At 45.2% G+C, this 18,372-nt stretch overlaps 1 protein-coding gene across 1 annotated transcript in view; it reads left to right on the top strand.

The window, feature by feature from the left end:
* BARD1 (BRCA1 associated RING domain 1) overlaps nt 1–18,372 on the top strand; it is a 1,013,377-nt gene that overhangs the window by 973,635 nt on the left and 21,370 nt on the right. Inside the window, exon 9 of the mRNA XM_069615932.1 lies at nt 8,528–8,620. Within this exon, the coding sequence (XP_069472033.1) occupies nt 8,528–8,620 (93 nt within the window). The remainder of the gene's footprint in view (nt 1–8,527; nt 8,621–18,372) is intronic.

The raw sequence follows: 18,372 nt of genomic DNA, 5'->3' as shown, positions 1-18,372 counted from the left end.
CTAAGTAAAAATATATACAAAGGACTTGCAATGTAAAACAGTAAACTAGCTCCTCCTAAGCATTCACCCTTTCAATCCCTGTAAGCGCAGCTAACACCACGCACACACTCCAATTCAACCCTTGCCCAAACCCCTTACATCAAAGAAAACCCCTCTTTCTCCCCCCCCATTTCCCCTCTTGCTTTGCCCTCCAAAATTGCACTCACGTTAACTTGAAGCACTCCAATTTGTTGCTTCGTCAATTCGTCCTGCACAGCTGGACCACGGTATTACGCCTCCAGGGAACAGAGAGGCCTTTTACCGTTATGGCACCCGTAAACCTCTTTTTCACTGTGCATAGAAGACTGGTCACTGCAGAGAGGCGCTGCAGCCGAGTTCTGCAGACAGGGGACCCCCAATGTCTTGGACAGTCTGGGGTCCCTTTGTGGTTGCTAAATGTATAGATGGACCCCCTAATCAACTTAACCAAGCAAGCCCACCACTTAAGAAGTTATTGCATGTTTGTATGTAAAGCAAGTTTATTGTACAATAGTCTGGGAGGGGCTAGATGAACCTGTCTAGTCAAACTAACACGAGGCTCACTGAACCACATACGTTGACAGATTATGTACATGTATACAACAGGTAAAACATTCCCATATGTAATATTACAATCGAGTCAGGCTCCATACATGATGGGTGAAAACCTAACCAAAGAAATCCAATTTTTCTCCATTTCCTCCAAAATGAAAAAGGACTTGTTTTGTGTAGTTTCCATCTCCATGATACTTTGAGACGTCTGCTCCAGAAACATCTCACATGGAATTGGGCTTCTTTTATAGAGAAGCCAGTGACTAACAAAAGATGGAAAATGGCAAGCTTTGCTATTTTTATCTCAACCATAAAATGCATCTAATTCCCAAGTGTTAGTTTGCATTGATTCCTTAGCTTGTGCAATGTGCATTGTACATCAGTCACAGCTTTCTGGTTTCTTTATGCTGCGATTGGATGACATTGCGACATTGTTTAACTGAATTTATTAAGCGTTGTAAAAGGTCTGTTTTCTGAAATATAAGGGATAAAAACAGTAACACCAGAATAGCTTCTATGTTTGTAACTGTGTCGCTTCAAACATAGCTTCCCGCCTCACTCAGTGACTTACGGTGCTGGCACCAGCACCCTCCAGCCCAAACTTCCCCTCTGAGGCTTAACCACATTCTCATTCCTATAGGAACCTCTCCTATTCCCTGTCTCTCTCCTGACTCTTCCTTCACCTTGATGCTCTGCCACGTGCTGTTCCTCCACCCCTTCACGGCTCACCTATGATCCACTTGTAAGTTTGTCTTCCTGCCCATCCCTTCTCCTGCCCCTCTGGGGGCAGACACATTGTGCTTTCTGACCTTTTCTCCACTATGCTCCTTATTCTCTGTTGTTTTTCTCCACTCTGCTGTTCTTTCCTCCAATCTCCTAATAGTCTGTCACCTACTGACTCCTTTCATTCTCCTGTCTTATCTCATTTCTCCCCCTCCTTAGCACCCCCGTCCCCCCCCTCCTCCTTTTCCCCTCTCCACCACCGCTCCTCTCTCCACCTCCTTTCTCAAATCTTTCTACTCCAAACACATAGACCATCCCTTCCATAGTTTATGTGCCTGTGTTCCCTCCTTCTCGTCTGGCTTTATTGTGATTGTGTGTAGCTGGTCTCTTTAATTGTTTCTGGTAGGTGATACCCACTCTGACCGAGCCTAAAAGAGGCTTGTCCGTCATCTTGAATTTCCATAATCCACATGCGCTGGATTAGGCGGCCCTTGTGCTGTGTCCATAGGAGGTTAGGTGGGCTACACCATATTTCTCCAGGGAGCTATGCAATATTGGCGACACTTTGAAACAGTCACCATTAGAATGTCTCTGTATAGCGAATACTTCCCATTCGTAGTGTTGGATAACCTCTTAAAGGGACAGTCTGACCGTTTGATATCTTGGTACTAATGCCACAGTCCCTTTTTAAAGGGATAGTTACCTCTGGCAATCTCATATCATGTGGCAGTCCTCTACCTGCTGCAATTGACAGTGTGCATATAGCGTGGGATCCTTTCTAGGCCAACCTTGAGCCTAGCAGCGGGTGGTGGCACTCACCACCCTTGATTTCCCGACCATCTATATCAAGGGTCTGACGGAAGCCAATGTCACAAGGCGTACTTCCAATTTTCCCATTTATATTGCCCCGATGGATGGTGTGTAGTCTGGCTGGTTCATTTGCACAGGGGGTGTTAGTTTGAGCTGAAGGGTTTTCTTCACTAATTATTTTAACTTTCTCAAAGAAGCCACTTTACTTCGTATCTTAAAGTTTACTGGATTGAATTGAAGGCCTTACATTTGCTTGCCTCAGAAACCCACTGCTCGTGCTTGGTAGTTGTGTAACCGTGGCCTCCAACAGTCTTGCCTTGAGGGAAAGGATAATCGCTGTGTTTTGGCAGGCCCCCTGAAATGTGGCATGTGCACTCTATTCTAGGAAATGTCATGTTTCAATAATATCTACTTCTCAGTAGAAGCGGTCATAATGGTTATTGTAGACCTCCAAGTTCAGATAGGTTCTCGTAACCTCATTGTGATAGCTCCAACTCTGCGCATTATATCATGACACCCACAAATCACATTAATGAACGTGCCTTCACTGGGAGGCTTTGCATAAATAGATCATGGAGGATTGGGTTCACCCTATCTTCGCTATTCCAGTTTTCCCTGTGTGATTCCCTGCATTCACATTTGCAGAGCCAACCTTTGGCTCAGTCACTTCTTGGCTTGGCAGACCCAGATTAATTCTGGGGAGATTGGCAGGGAATGCCTAAAAAACGTCTATTTGTATTTATTAGGCTTATGTAGCGCTTTATACCAAAGCGCTGCACATTAACAACAGGATACATTTATTATAACAATAACAGTAACAAGAAGCAAATTACAATTTTGATTCAGACAACGAAACAGCATGTAGAGCAATTTGACAGAGGGAAGGGGAAAAGAAGTGGAGCAGAGCTAGGAGGGAGAGGGGGGTAGCAGGAGGAAGAGGCAGGAAGGGGTGAGGGCGAGGATGTGGTGGGGGAAAAGAAGGGAGAGGCTTAAGGGGGGGGAAGAGGGGAAGGGAGGAAGAGTGGGAGAGGGGAGAGGGAGGGGGTATCACGGCTGGTAATGGAAGAGGAGGGATTTAAGGGACGTGCAGAAAGAGGAAAAGGTAGGAATAGAGCTGATTGAGAGAGGTAAGGAGTTCCAGTGGAGGGGGGCCAGGAGTTGGAAGGAGCGTAAACGGGAGGAGGCACAAGGGGAGGGAGGAACAGTGAGAAGGAAGTGGTCAGCGGAACGGAGGGAGCGAGAGGGGGTGTAGAAAGAGAGAAGGGAAGAGAGATAAGGGGGAGCAAGATCGTGCAGAGATTTAAAGACTAGGCGGAAAAAATTAAATTTAAGTTGAGAGTGAAAGGGGAGCCAGCCAATGGGGGATAAGGAAGTGGAGATGGAGTCTCGGGGGAGAGGAGACAGAGGGTACGGATGGCAGAGTGATAGATTTGAGGGGGGCAAGATGAGAAGAAGGTAGACCAAAAAGTAAGGAGGAGCAGTAGAAGAGGCGAGAAAAGATAAGGGAGGAGATTAAAAGTTTAGTAGCATGGAACGTAAGGGAGGGGCAAACTTTTGCTGGCAGTCAAGCTTCCACTCATCGGAGACTTGCCTAAGCCCATCTCCAGTCCATCACACAACTGTGTTCTAATTCTAGCACCACATTCCAAGTACTTAAAACTGCCATCACTGGAAAATGCTTGTTTCTTACTGTTCTGTTTTCCAAGCCAGCACCCCTGCTACAGCAAACACATTTCCTCTCCCTCACTCCTTTGTATGTTTCCAATTGTTAGTCTGTTTTCCTATCCTTGCTCCTGCTTTTACCTCTCATCTTTTCCCATCCACCACGGACCAAGGAGGGGTACCCAAGCTTCATGTTAAAACTAATGAACAGATGATTTTGGATCCTGCTTTTCCTGAGTAACGTTTCCATTGCTCCATCCAGTACTGATCTGTTTTTGTGTACGCAGACATTAACACAAATGATGATGCCTTCATTTAAAGCTCAGTGAAAATGGACTTTGACCCACTGTAACATATTTATATTTAGTGATATTGTGCACTCAACAAAAAAGGTAAAATAACATACAGCTCTTGGGCTTTCAAGCAAACCACATAAAAGGGCATCTTTCAGCCTTTTGAAATGTAGCCCTCACTTTCACACTGTACTGCTGTATAGTTTTTACTTATTGGTTATACATTAGGAGGTTCCCTTGGAATACAAGATGTAACTCGCCAACAGAACATCTAAAAGGGAGGAAGAATTGCAATGGAACACAGATGCTATTGATTTTAAAATGTCACCCTTAGACACCATTCAGGGCTGCAGTTCCCTAGTCCTACTGTTCCATCTCTCACGCACATACACTTTGAACTTCCTTTTCATCTACAGACACAAACCTCTTTGTTCAATCTCTCATTCCCAGACAACCCGGTAGACCGCCAACAGCTCACCATACTTCAATCTTTAGCTGAGAAGAAAGTAAAAAAGAGCTCAATCTCTTTTAGAGAACATGGGTGCCCTGTACCTAAAGTAATTGTTAAAATAACCAACACACACCCTGAATTAAGTCTTCTGTATCATTACTGTGCCATCAGTTTCACACAGGCCACACCACTTCTAAAATGTTTGAAGACTGCAGCAAAATCAGTGAGGCCCTGGAAGGACATCAAACATCCTCATGGACAAACGAGAAACATCCAAAATTCTACTTTTCCTGAAAAATGTAACGGACGCCAGACGAATAATTCCAAAGCCTTCCCGTTTGTTTGAAATATGTTCTTGTTATACTGGTTCCAAATGGGCCATTAAAATACTTCCGAAACAGGCAAATAGCTATGTGGAGGATGCCCAAAGCTTTACCAGTTCTGGAAACTTTGACAATATGACATACAGCCTCAATCCACATACAGCTAATGATTATGGATTTCCTGCTAGGGGAAAGTCCATGGAAAACCAAGAAAAAAGATAGAACATCAGAAAAACTCCAACCTGGGAGCACGGAAAGTACAGAATGAGGGAGAGTTAAGAGAAAGACTTAAGGAAAAGCCACTTTGAAAGTCTCTTAAAAATGCAAAGCTGGGACAAAATGTAAACTGTGAAGAAGAAAGTAGGATTACAGCAGAACAGAAACGGGCCTCGTACTGAGTCAGCTTCAGACTGAATCAGGCAGCGACAACCAATCCAGAATGAGCCCTGCCTATGAAAAGGGCTAATGTCTGCCGGCACTAGAGTTAGACCTTCTACAGACCACCAAGACTCTCAAAGTATAGAGGCAGTGAAGGAACAGTTGAGGACAACTACCAAAGAACTGAGATGTGCTACAAGGTAGTCCATGATGAATGGGGAAAAGAAAGTCAGTTTGCTCTGAGAATCCCAGAAGAGTTTTACCAGACCCAGCAAGGGAAGGGATATCCAGTGAGAAAATGATTTTGACACAAGGAGAATGAGGATCTGCAAGCCGTTATAGCCCCAACACTGCTGCTGGCAGTGAATGACAAACCGGAACCAGGATACAGAGGAGATCTATAAAGATGTGAAGGGATACCTGTGGAAAATAAGAGGGAAGCTAAGTAGTATGAAAGGGACTAAGAAACCTGCAGGTTTCTTTCCTCAAGGATAGGCGGACCGAGCCAAAAAAGAAAGATGAGAATACAAGAGAAAAAGAATTTGCAATGAAAACCATACCTTCTCCAGACAGAAATGGTAGAGGATTGGCATGAGACCCCTGGTTAGATAGACACACTCTAAAGTAAACCGCCAGAGGAGAACAGGAGACCAGAGGAAGGGACTTGGAAAGGAGAAGCCAGTTGTGTAGGAAGCATAAAATGATGCTCCGAGTTGCCGGGAATAACTTGCAAAATGGGCAAAACAAAGAAAAACCTCAGACCTCCAACAAATAACTATCTCCATGGAGGGGACAGAACGAGAGAAAAATAAGAAAATGAAAAGCAATAAAACACCTTAGAAGCAAGACAAACCTACCCTGAATAGGGGAAAACATGAGACCCTTTAAAATGGGGGAATAAAACAACCATTACTGTGAACTGTAAAAAAACAGAACTGCAAAGTGTGAACAGTCTGACATGCTATTGGAAAAGGAGAAAGAAACCGAGTACTGGGAAAAACAAACCACTTATATAAGCCTATGAGGGGTGCATAATAGCCATGGTCAGGAAGGAGGATGAAAGAACGACTGCGAGGAAGGAAAACACATGCAGTGAACCCCAGAGACTGACAGTGAAAAAAGGAAAGCCCAAGGAAGAGTTTTGAGAGAACTGGTTAAGGAACCAGGAGAGAAGCAAGTGTGGTCCCTGGAGAAAAGTTGGAAAAGCCCTGAAAAGGCCAATAACCAAATTATCTTAAACTATTGTAGTCATCCTGACTATTCTAAAAAAAAATACCTGGAATGGAAGAGAACTTTTTTGTCAAAACATGGAAGAGAACACTGCTCACCAATGTACTATTGTCAACTTGGGCACTACAGAGAAGAAACCATAAGAGAAAAAAAGCTCACAGGGCAAAACACTTGGAGTCTGCACAACAGGAACCCATGGAAATGCTCATCATCCCAAAATGTAGAAACCCTTAAGCCTGCAATAAATCCTCATTCTCATCCCAACACATCTAGAGCTCCATCGGCACACTTGCCTACAATATTTGATAGATCCTAAATCACCTGGAAAAGTAAGGCCTATCACTAAATTTAGCATTGACAATAGAACCACTCCAAGCACGAATAACGGCCCTAGGAGCTTTAGGACACTTGATGCAACAGTTAATAAACTCAATCCACACCACCAACCCAGCAGGAATGCCCAACGACCTGCAATTTAACCATCAACAACTCTGGGATCACCTGGAAGCCTGTAACCACCTACACTACTGGCAAACCAAATTCAGACCAATGAGGGCAACACTTTGCTTCCTTAGCTCTGAAATAGAACACATGCTCACTCCAAGAGCACTCATCCTCCTAAATATCATTGCAGCATTTGATACAATCGACCACAGGTCATTGGATTATAGGGTACTAAACTTATTTACATCATTTCTCAAGGACGCAACAGAGATCACACACTGCCCCTGTCAGGTCCTACCTTTGCATCATCACCTGCACAGTATTCCTAAAAGGGATTCAGCCTCCCACCAGTTCTCTTAAACATCTACATGACTCCCCTCTTGGAATTCTCAACAGATCTGGTTTCACGTTCTTCTACTATGCAGATGATAACCAACTGGTCAATAAACGTGCCGACAACTCTCTCAAAGAAATGGGATCTTTGTACCTGCCTCACATGAGTCGACTCATAGATGAATTCAACTCGGCTCAAACCTAACCAATGGATTTGCAGCACCACAACTGACCCAACCCACCAAGAGAAAAGTAATCCTATACAAGCTAAATAGGATGCTTTGGTTCAGCATGGCTTTGATAGCAGTACTACATTTAAACCATAACGTCAGAGGATCTTCCTTCTAACATCTGTCTACCAAGTTTTGACCATTCCTACCCATTCTTGCCAGAACCCGGAACAGTAAAAGCTGCTCCAAATTGACAATAATGCAAAACTGCCACTCCCAGGTCAGCAGACCGTTCATTCTAGCATTATACTCCAAAACATAATCCTTAACTAATCTCAGATCCCTCTCTCCTACCTGAAACTGACTCAAAGCTCAGACTCCTACTCCCTAACGCTACACACATACAGCGCACCTTGAACATGGCAGCTTCATGCCTAGTAATACCACGTTTATCAACACCTCGGGTTTTGCATTCGCCTCACTCTCGATCCCACTAACAAACCCATCTCGTTTTTTCTTGTAGAGCTAGGCACAACAAGGCTGCCCAAATGGCAGAGGTGATCTCTACATTGATATTTGCATTACCTCCATCATCCAATGGAGATTGTGCTTCATTTCTCACCACAGCCCACAATGGTATGTTGAAAGACTGTTATGCCACTCCACTTTTATGCTGTAATAAAAGAAAACGTTCCTTAATTGACAGCAACAACTCCGATCTCCTGCAGGCATTGTTTAACACTCCTAACCCTTCATGTTCCACTACATGTGTGCTTTTTAGTTTGAACACATTCAGCAGTGAAGCACCATCTGGTCCTCCAAATATTCTTTCATACACACTCCCACTCAGGTTCATGGTCTGCCATAAGAACAAATGTGGCCTATGCTTGAGTTCCTTGCTCGTATTATACCAAATGTGAACCGTTCTAGGTGTCTGACGTCTGTGTAAGGTAGGCATATCGAGGAGACTGGTTGCAGTTGCATAATTTCTTGAATTTAGTCTCTTTAAACCAGGGAATAAGGAAATAAAAATAAATATCCTTTAATATGTGTCTTCAGGAGAGGGTTGCTTGTTCTTTTAAGTTTCTTTTAAGATTAATTATTTTTTAATGTCTTTACATTTTGTGTATTCTTTTTTAGTTACACACATCATTGTTCCCGATGAAGGCGTTCTTAGTACCATGAAGGTAATGCTGGGCGTTTTAGCAGGATGCTGGGTCATGAAATTTCAGTGTAAGTAGCTTATTTCAATTGCGTTAAACATATGCTTGGACTCTGATGATTTTGCTGGTAGATATTGTTTCAGCTTAGTATTGAGCTTTGGTTTCAATTTTAGTTTTATTACACCTGCTAGTAAGATTAATGTTTCATATCTCATCTAAAAACACATAAAAGCAAGGAGTGTCCTAATTTAATTTTTAAACAGTAAAAATGTTACTCATCTTGATAGAACAGCCGTGCCCTGTATTGATTGATTGACTCCAGATTTCCCATTAACGGTTTATTGAGGCTTGTGGCGGTGGGTGAGCGGTCTGCGGCATGATGCTGCAGATCTTTGAAATCCCTTTTGGCACATAGCCAGGGGTCTTCACTTCTGCCTCATTGCTTACTCTGAATGCTGATTGGGGTGAATTGAATCGGTAGGGCTGGATTTTGTTGGGCTAGCAAATAAGCTGAGTGGGGTCATGGTAGCGCATGCCAGAAATGAATAGCTTAAACAAAATAAACAAATGCATAAATAAATCCAGTAAATCGGGCTATTTCGTATTGTGAAAAGGTTTTGGTGTTCCGCATCAAGGAGGATAAGAGTACTTGCTGTGTCAGTGATATTTGTGGAAAGGAAAACCGAAATCTAGATTGCAACAATATTCTTTCCAGTGTGAAATATTCATCTTGCTTTCCAGTTCAGCTACCACCAAATGAGGACAGGTGCCAGGAATAATGGTATCCGGACTGAAGTGATGTTTTGCTACTCCACCTCTCCCGGCACAGAGGTAGTATTAGATTCTAGTACAGGCAGTATGGTAGGTAGTATGGTTCCCCCTTCTAAAGTTAGAATAGGTGGGAACCACTCTTGCCCTGCCCTACTAAAAGTCTTGAATCAGACATATTTCTCAACTAGGGACCTGGTATGTAAGCACACCAAAACCCAGCCGTGAAATAAAAACGTAGAAAATGCCCTTGATTTAAGCGATCTAGAATTGATTTTGCCTTAAATCCTGATAATGAGCATGCCACTTGCACATGCAGTTGCATATCAGAAGAGGCGACTTACAACTTTTTTTCCTAACAAAGCATCCGATTTTGTCTTTGTTCATTCAGGTCACACTTAGAAAGAGTTTGAAATCTATATTGGAAAAAAGGAGGATTTTGTTCTGCAGGAAAGTTATTTCCTCTTAGTAGTCATCAAGTACCCATGCAAATGTCACAATGGCCATTTTCTAAATGGCTATAGAAGTAGCACTGCTTTACTCACACAGAGCACAGTCTGAGTGGCAGATAGTTTGGTTCTTGACAATACCTCACTTTTATGTTTTCACCCCTGTCTGTCTTTTTTACCATGTTTATCTCCATTGAGCCTGCTACCAATTCTTTGCTCAGGACCATGGCACGAAGGGCCTCCAGTTTGGAATACTGTTACCACCACTCACAATCGCAGTAAATCCATCAGATCATAAATGGAGATTGGAGGTGAAATTTCCACATTCATAGTGAAAAACCTCCTGCAGTGCATGTACCCTTCCCAACCATGCTCTCAGAGGAATCATGTGTTGGAAAGTCTCTAATTCCCAGATAGACCTTTCTGGTTCAGTGTGGGCGGTTGGAGGGGTAGCTCAAAGTATGGTAGATGAGATTGTTCTGCCAGTGAGGCAACTAAGAAAGACCTGCTCTATGGTACAATTGGAAGGAGGAGCGATTAGCGAGGCTGTACTGGCCTATTGTGAAACTGGAATACTTTACAATTGGCAGGTGCTCCTCGGGGGTCAATAAGAAAAGTGAGGAGTAGTTGCATGTCTGCTGGAGTACAGCACAACTGATTTTGCCATATCCCTACTGGCCTCTTAATTGACTTTTCCTGTTGGGAAAGTTCCTGTTTCACTAATGACCATCTTTTTGCCAAGAATAGGAGCGAGAGACAGTAGTGCAGTGTATAGGGCAGCAAGAGAAGGGGTGTACCGGAGAGTGGTAAAGAGTGAGAGATATTGCAACAGATATATATCCTTGTATCATATTGCAAGTCAAGGAGGGGAGACATAAGTAGAGTTGGATTGGCCGGGATGTGGATCATTTTAGACAGAGGCCAGATAACTGATGCCATTTAAGCCTTTCAGCAAAGAGTCGGAGTTAACATGGCTCTGTTTTGTGAAATAGGAAGATCCACAAAGCCCTGCATCTTCTGTTGCTAGAAGGGATGCTAATCCGTAGTGAACTAGTCCATGTTTGTTTTTTGAGCAGTGGGAGCACCCATGAGTCTTTTGAGATTTTTGAGCACTTAGTTGGTCTTGAAGGAGGCATTAATGAGCTTCGAGATGAAAGGGGCGAAGTCTCTGGCTGGATCCTTTATAATTTGGGCCAGGCAATTGTTTCCGTTTGCAGTTTGAAGGTTTTGATAAGAGTATGACTTTTTCAGTCTCGGAGATAGAAATTTTATTCAAACTGAAAGGTAGTGTGGTATTGGCCAGGGTGACTGGTTGGGGTTGCTGCTCAGGTAGGGGCAAGGAGGCTTTCATGTTAGCTATTTTGAGTTGGAGGGAGGAAATTTTATTCAACAGGGCATTTTGTATGTCAGTACACCAACGCTTATCCTTAGGAATATTGTCAGCCTGCGGTATCAGTGATTCCATTTCCAGAAGGATAGAGAATAGTTCCTTGGTGTCCAATTTCCCCTTTGAAATTCTGTCGTTAAATATATTCTTTTTGATGCTGATTATTTAATTCTTGTAAAGTTTAGAGAGGTTCGTTAGCTTGGCTTTATTCTCGTCAGTGGGGGAGTGGCGCCAAGTTGATTGGAGCTTTCTTTTTTGGAGTCTTATTTCTTTAAGTTGGGGCGTCGACCAAGTATTAAGATGAGACTTCTGTCTTCCTTTACAAAGTTTGACAGGTGCAATGGTGTCCAGTGCCTTGGTCATAGCGCTGTTGAAGACCTCCACTACTAAAGTGGGGTCTGTATTGCTGGCTAGGTTGTTAATGGCTGGGAGGAGATGTGGGAGTAACTTTTCTGCTGTTATGTCCTTTTTATTTCTAGTGGGGAGTGGAGGTGCCATAACAATAGTTTTAGGGCAGAGGAGGTCTAGTGTGGCAGAGAAGGTAATTAGATGGTGGTCAGTCCAGGATTGTGGAGCAATGTTAGTAATGGTAATATTACAGTTCAGGTCAGCAACCCAGTCAAGGATCCTTCCTTTGGTATGGGTAGGGGTAACTGCTTTTTGTATCAGCCCATGATCCTTCAGTAGGGCTGCTACTGATTGGGCATGTTTATCATCAATGTCATTAAAGCCAAGATTGAAGTCACCCAGCAGCAGGATTTGTGCATGGGCTTTGGTGGTGTTGGCTAGGTGGCAGGTTAGGTCTTCCTCGAAGGTTCCTAGTGGACCTGGCGGTCTGTACACCAAGTGGATGGTAAGTGTACGGTTGTTAGATAGGGGAGGTTTAGCTGTGAGTATCTCACATGATTGGTAAGATGGAGAGGTATTGAGTCTAATAGATAAGTTAGTTTTGGAAAATCTGGCTAGGCTGCCACCGCTGGCTTTTGGTCTATCAGCTCTGAGTATCTGGTAGCTATCTGGTATGGCTACCATGAGGGCGGGTCCTGCTGCCTCGTAAAGCCACGTCTCTGTTATGGCAAGCAGGTCCAGGTTCTCATTAGTTAAGGTATCTGCTATATCAGTGGCGTGGGCCACCAATGATCTGGCATTGATGAGAGATCATGATGGAGACTGGGTACTTTTAATTTTGGTGGTGAGGGGCTGTTTAGTTGTGGGTATCTTACTTCTCGAAAGGGAGTCTTCAGCCTGGTGGAGACATGTGCAGAGGTCAGATTATTGGAGCTATTCAGCTGTGCACGTCTGGTTGGGGATTCTGAGTTTTGGGCGGCATGATGTATGGGTAGTCTTTTAGTACAGTTTATTTTGGGTTCATAGAGGTGGGGCAATCTTGATCCATGTCTCATATTTCTGTATTTAGGTGGGCATGTTGCCAACAAAGCAAAGGTCATTATGGAGAGGAGGCCGAGCAGAAGTAGGGTTGTCTGGAACCTCAGGATTTTACTCATGTTCATGGACTTGGCTAGGACAAGGTATCGTGAGGTAGACTGATTGGAAGGACGCAGGGAGGGCTGTTTCTAGTAGTTGCGCAATAGGCTACTACAGGGTAGGCTATTAACACTTTCAAGAACAGGCTAAAATGACTTGCACAAGGTTAGGCTAATATTGATTCACACAATAGAATAAAGTTGCTTTGCAGGCATGGGCTAAGATCACTTTGCAGGAATAGGCTAAAGTCGCCTTGCAGGAATAGGCTAAAGTCGCCTTGCAGGAATAGGCTAAAGTCGCCTTGCAGGAATAGGCTAAAGTCGCTTTGCAGGAATAGGCTAAAATTACTTTTAGTCGACTGAATAGGCTACTTTCAGCTTGTCATACGGATCAACGGTCTAGAATTATGGTAATGCGGCACATAAATAACCAGTAGTCAAAGGCGTTAAGATAACAATTTGTAATCCTATGAAGTAAATGGTTTATGATCGTGATATGGCAGACTCATTTGAGCAATGATCTGGGCGGAGTTAATTTCCAGAGTGCAAGATAGACATTGAACTACGGCACGGCAAGGGGCCCGAGCAGCGGGTACAACCGTGCCCTCGAAATGTTCTGTACATGCTACTGGTATTCATGACAGTTGGCAAACAGTTTGTGTGACAATAAGAGCCAGGGTACAGAGGGTCACCAGAAGGGATAGTAGATAATGTTACCGTTGGGTAGTGCCCTACTCGGTCACAACTCTAGTAAAGACTAGGGCTTTCCAGACGAGTCAACAAATGTTTAAGTTGTGTGGCTTTAGTTTACTGTAAGACTCCCAGAGCGGGGGGTTTGCGCCTTCCGTTCCGCTGCGGACAGCTGCAGACAGGGCCCTTAGTGAATAGTGGCGGGCTTCCACCTCCAGTTGCAAGGCAAGTTGTAAATAATGATATTGAGCCAATCAGCTGCTCAGATCTGACGAAGCGCCAGGCCAGAATGGATATCTGCCGGCAAGTCGGCCATTTTAGAATGGTCATAGATATCCTCAGGCATCAGTCAGAAGCTTCAATATTACAAGATTCTGCAGTTGGTAACAGAGGAGCGCAGGTGTCTAGACGGCGAATATTTAGTTAGGGAAAGTTGCAGATAGTGTGGTCCCTGGCCCCAGAAAGCCTTGTGGATGATGGAGGCATTTGAATCTAATCCGTGAAGCAACTGGGAGCCACTGAAAACTTTGCAGGGCAGGAGAGATGTGGTCTCTGGGCTTGAGGACAAGGATAAGTCTTGCTGCGCTATTCGCTGGAGAGGATGCAGAGTGGAAGAAGGAAGATTGAGGAGGCTATTGTAATAGTAAAGCCTAGAGAGAACCAGGGCTCGGGTAACATTGAGCTTCTGGGGAAGGTGAGAAAAGGTGGAATTCCTTTGAGAGGAGCTGAAAGTGGGACTTTTTTGGCCATGTCTTGAGTGTGAGGGGGGGGGGGAGAGGGAGGAGTCGAAGATAACGCCAAAGTTTCTGGCTTCAGAGGGGGGGGCAGGAGGTGAGCCCAGGGAGGAAGGCCAGAGTGAAGGGAAAATGTCGGGAGCAGAGGTCCCAATGGAAAAGATCTCCATTTTGCTGGCATTGAGGCAGAGATAATTGAAAGTGCACCAGGCATGAATGGCAGAAAGGCAATCAGGGATGATGGAAGGTGCAAGAGGGTCAGCAGGAAGTTTGAAGAGTTTGGTGTCATCTGCATAACACTGGAAGTTGGAGGAGATGAGGAGTGCCAGCTGAGAACGGAAGATATTAAAGAGCCAGGGCGAGAGGATAGAGCACTGGGGGACTCCACAAGAGGAGAAGAGGAAGTAGGAAAGGAAAAGGTGCCAAGGATGACTTGAGAGGAGCGGTCAGTGGGGAAGGAATACCAAGGGCGTTGTGGAGCTTTATTATGAGGATGAAGTGGTTGACTGTGTCAAATGCAGAGGGGAGGAGAGGTCAAGAAGGATGAGGACAGCTGGGGAGTTGGAATACAGGGATGTGAGCAGTTCTTCACGGGTATTCAGAAGAGCAGTTTCCGTGCCTCTGTATGCTTGAAATCTAGATTGATGGTTGTGGGGACCACCAACAAGTTCAGTGTAAGAGTTGAGACGGGACAGGGCCAAATTGTCCAGCATTTTCCCCAGGAAGGGGGTGATGGAGATAGGGCAGTAGTTGGCTTGACAGGTAGGGTCAGCTGGCGGTGTTTTAAGGAGGGTGCACACAAGGGCGTGCTTGAGGGAGGAGAGGAAAGAACCAGTAGCAGAGGAGTGCTTACGAGATGAGCAAGTTCACGGGCTTGAGAGCCAATGTTGTCCTTGATGGTTCTCGAAGAGCAAGAGGAAACCTCTTTCGAAGAGACCTTCATGGAGCGGACAACTCTGGTGACTTCATCAGGTGAGACAAGGGTGAAGGAGGAGAAGGAAGAGGGGTACGGGGAGAGGCAAAGTGAGGCAAGGGGGTGAGGCATGGTATGGGAGTGTGTGTAACAAGGCTGTCCAGGATGTTCTGGGTTTTGGTGGTCAAGTGAGTGGCGAGTGCACTGCAGAGGGCCTGAGAGGGAGTGGGGGAGGAGGATACTGCGGACGGGTAGGCTAGTTCCCTGCACATTTTGAAAAGTTCAGCCATGTTTTTCGATGCACCAGATAACCGTGTCTGAATGTGGGCCCTTTTATTGCCACGGATAGCAAGTCTATATTGCCTTTGGAGCAGGCGGCAGGCCAGTTTGTCAGAGGGTGCGCATGAGGTTTGCCAATTCTGTTCCACAGCTCTGCACCTTCTTTTTGTGGCTGCAAATTCAGAGTCGTACCAGGTGTTGCGCTTCAAGCGGATCCTCATGACGGGGGCAAGAATGTCAAGGGGGTGTTGGTGATGGACAGGTGGAAGTTGCTGAGTGCAGTGGTGGTGGAATCTGAATTGGAGGAGAGGGGGTTAAAGGTGGAAGTGAAGGCAGCAACTGACACTCGTTTCATCAGGCGGATGTTCGTGAACGAGTTTGGGTGGGCTTTTGGAGGTGAGATCACAGGGCCATAGGGACCCAGGTGGGAGGAGAGAAGGGAGTGGTCTGACCAAGAGAGAGGGTTGATCATTGTCCAGCAGAGTGGGTTGGACCAGGAGGGAGAATGGGGAAGAATAAGGAGGTGCAAAGGTCAATGAAAAGAGAGGTTGATGTGCCAGGAGAGTCCATTTGGATGTTAAAGTCCGCCAGGAGGAGCAGGTTGGAGGAGGTTGAAAGTAAGGAAGAACAGAATTCTGCCCATTCAGAGAGGAACAGGGAGGTAGCGCCTGGAGGCCGGTAAATGGTAGCAATGGTCAGGGTGGAGGAGGGAGAGATGACCAGCTTGCATACCAGGCTCTCAAAGGAATAGTAGAGCGGAGGGGTTAAGATGGAAGAGGGTGCCCACTCAGGGAAGATTAAGGCAACACCACCACCAGTACGGTGAGGCCATGGCTTGGAAATGATCTTAAAGTCATCAGGTAGGAGGGAATCAAAAGCGGTGACTGAGATGGTATTGAACCATGTCTCAGTAAGAGCAACAATGTCAAGATCAATGTCTTCAAGAAGCAGACAGATGTCAGCAGAGTGTGTGTTGGCTGAGCAGGCGTTCAGCGTCGCCAGGTGGAAGTGGTCATTGCCTTTTGAAGGTTTTCTGAGGTAGAGTACCTCAGAGGCAGAGGGATAGAAGAGGAAGAAGGGGGAGAAGCAGGAGAAGGAAGAAAGTTATTGAGGGATGGTAGGATCTGGTCAAAGAGAAGGTTGGCCTGAGGACCCTGAACCAGAATAGTGCCAGTGTGATGGACATAAATAATGCCACATGAGAAGAATCCTGCCAAGAGGACTTCCCACTTGGTGCCACCATTATTGTGAGAAGATGAGAAAGGGGTGAGAGTAGAGATGAGGAGTCCATAGGTCTGGAGAGGGGACAGAGAAGAGGATATCGGTGAAGATCTCTCTGGAGATGCACTGACCTAGGAAGGTCAGGATTTGCACCCAGGATGTATTTTCTTGTGCTTTTTCCATCCAGATTTCGTGAGAGAGAGAGGGAGGATAGGTGATAGTGAAGCAATTGGAAAAGATTGGAGGGATGGTTAGAGCCATCTCTGTGGCAGAGGATAGATGTGAGGAGGAAGATGGGGGGCTGCACTGCGCAGTCCTGGGCACTTACTCACAGGTGGTAGGGAGGGCACAATTACAATGCATACCAAAGGGTGAGGTGCAAAAGGAATACAATGCAGTACACAACAGGAATGCAAGATGTCAGGCCAAAGTACAGTGAGGTGCACAAAAAATGGATGCGAGATGAAAAGCACACCCACCTAGATTTGATTTTAAAATGGATTACAAGCAGTGCACAAAAAAGGATGTAAGATAGAAGGCACAATCAGAATGTACTACACATAGGGATGCAAGAGGAAAAGGAGAAACTTAACTTGATTGAATTTACCAACGGTAGAACAGACTGCAGTGTTGAAAAAAGGTGGTCAAAGGAGAATGGCAGAATAGTATTGGCAAAGTTCAAGGTGATAGCTGTAGGATGCAATAGTACAATTCAGCCATCACTCACATTTGCGCAGGAAGGGGTTCCTGGGTGCTGTGGTCCAATTTTATTCAGCAGCAAGACGTGCACAGGAGTCTGCAGCATTGTTTGTGGAGGGGCAATAAGGTGCAGGCCCATCCAAACTCAGACAGGTACAGACGGGGCCAGATGTGTGCCTTTGTGTAGGACCTGGCTTCCGCCTGCTGGTGTCCCTGTTTGACCCAAATGCTACTGTTGGTATCTTACGGTTTCATACCATGCCTTCCTTACACTTCCTAGGGAATTGCCCAGGTGGTCTCCTCTTGCAGGCCGGTAACCACTTGTTACTAGGCTGAGTCCAGGATTTGAGACTTTGGGTTGGCCTGGTCTGCTCTGCTAGGGTTCTCTTCTTGTAGGCTGGCAATGTCGTCCTGCTGGATTAGGCCCAAGGATAGTGTTTATGGGTTAACTTGGTGGATTGAGGGGCCCTACTCACTTTCCATTCCCTTCATTCGGTGATGTATGGTCTCTCTTGGGCCCTACTATATCCCAACCATGCTGCCAGGCATAACAGCACTGTCCTGAAACACTTCCTAACTCTGTGCTCTCCCCTGGTCCAATGTTGTCCTCAAGAAACACCCCATTCTTCCTTCTCTCTTCTGATGGCATTCCTTTCCCATTTCCGGCCAAGAATACTTTCCTTTTTATCTCTCCTTACTATAATTCTCCCCTGCCTCAAGTCTGACTCTTTATTCCGATAGTATTGTCCTTCCTCCTGCCATCAATTCGATGGTAGCCATTGTCCTGCTGCAGTTCTTATCCCTGCTTATAATTTCCACTTCTCACCTTCACCTCAACACCACTTTTCAATATCAGACATGATCTCCCTCCTTCCTCTCTAAACTGATATGTTTACTGTTTAACCACCACAATATGCTCCATCTTCCAGATAATCTTCCTCTTCTGCACATTATTCCTTTGCTCCTCGCTCTTTCCTGGTAGTACCCCTTGCTTTCCTCTTGAGGGTGATGGCTATCAGTTTCTGCTCCCAACCCATTCCTTTTTCTTTCTCCAACTAGTCAGGTCGCCTCGCCTACTCATACTGTTTCAAATCCGTTCCAGTACCAGAAGCTCTTCCTATAAATCAATCTCCTCTCCTCTCCTCTCCTCACTTCTCCATCCTCACCAGGCACCACTCTTTCTTCCTTTCTGGTCTCT

Source organism: Ambystoma mexicanum, chromosome 9 (assembly GCF_040938575.1).
Source record: "Ambystoma mexicanum isolate Mex_15411 chromosome 9, UKY_AmexF1_1, whole genome shotgun sequence".
NCBI lineage: Eukaryota > Metazoa > Chordata > Amphibia > Caudata > Ambystomatidae > Ambystoma > Ambystoma mexicanum.
This window is presented reverse-complemented; position numbering and strand designations above follow the sequence as displayed.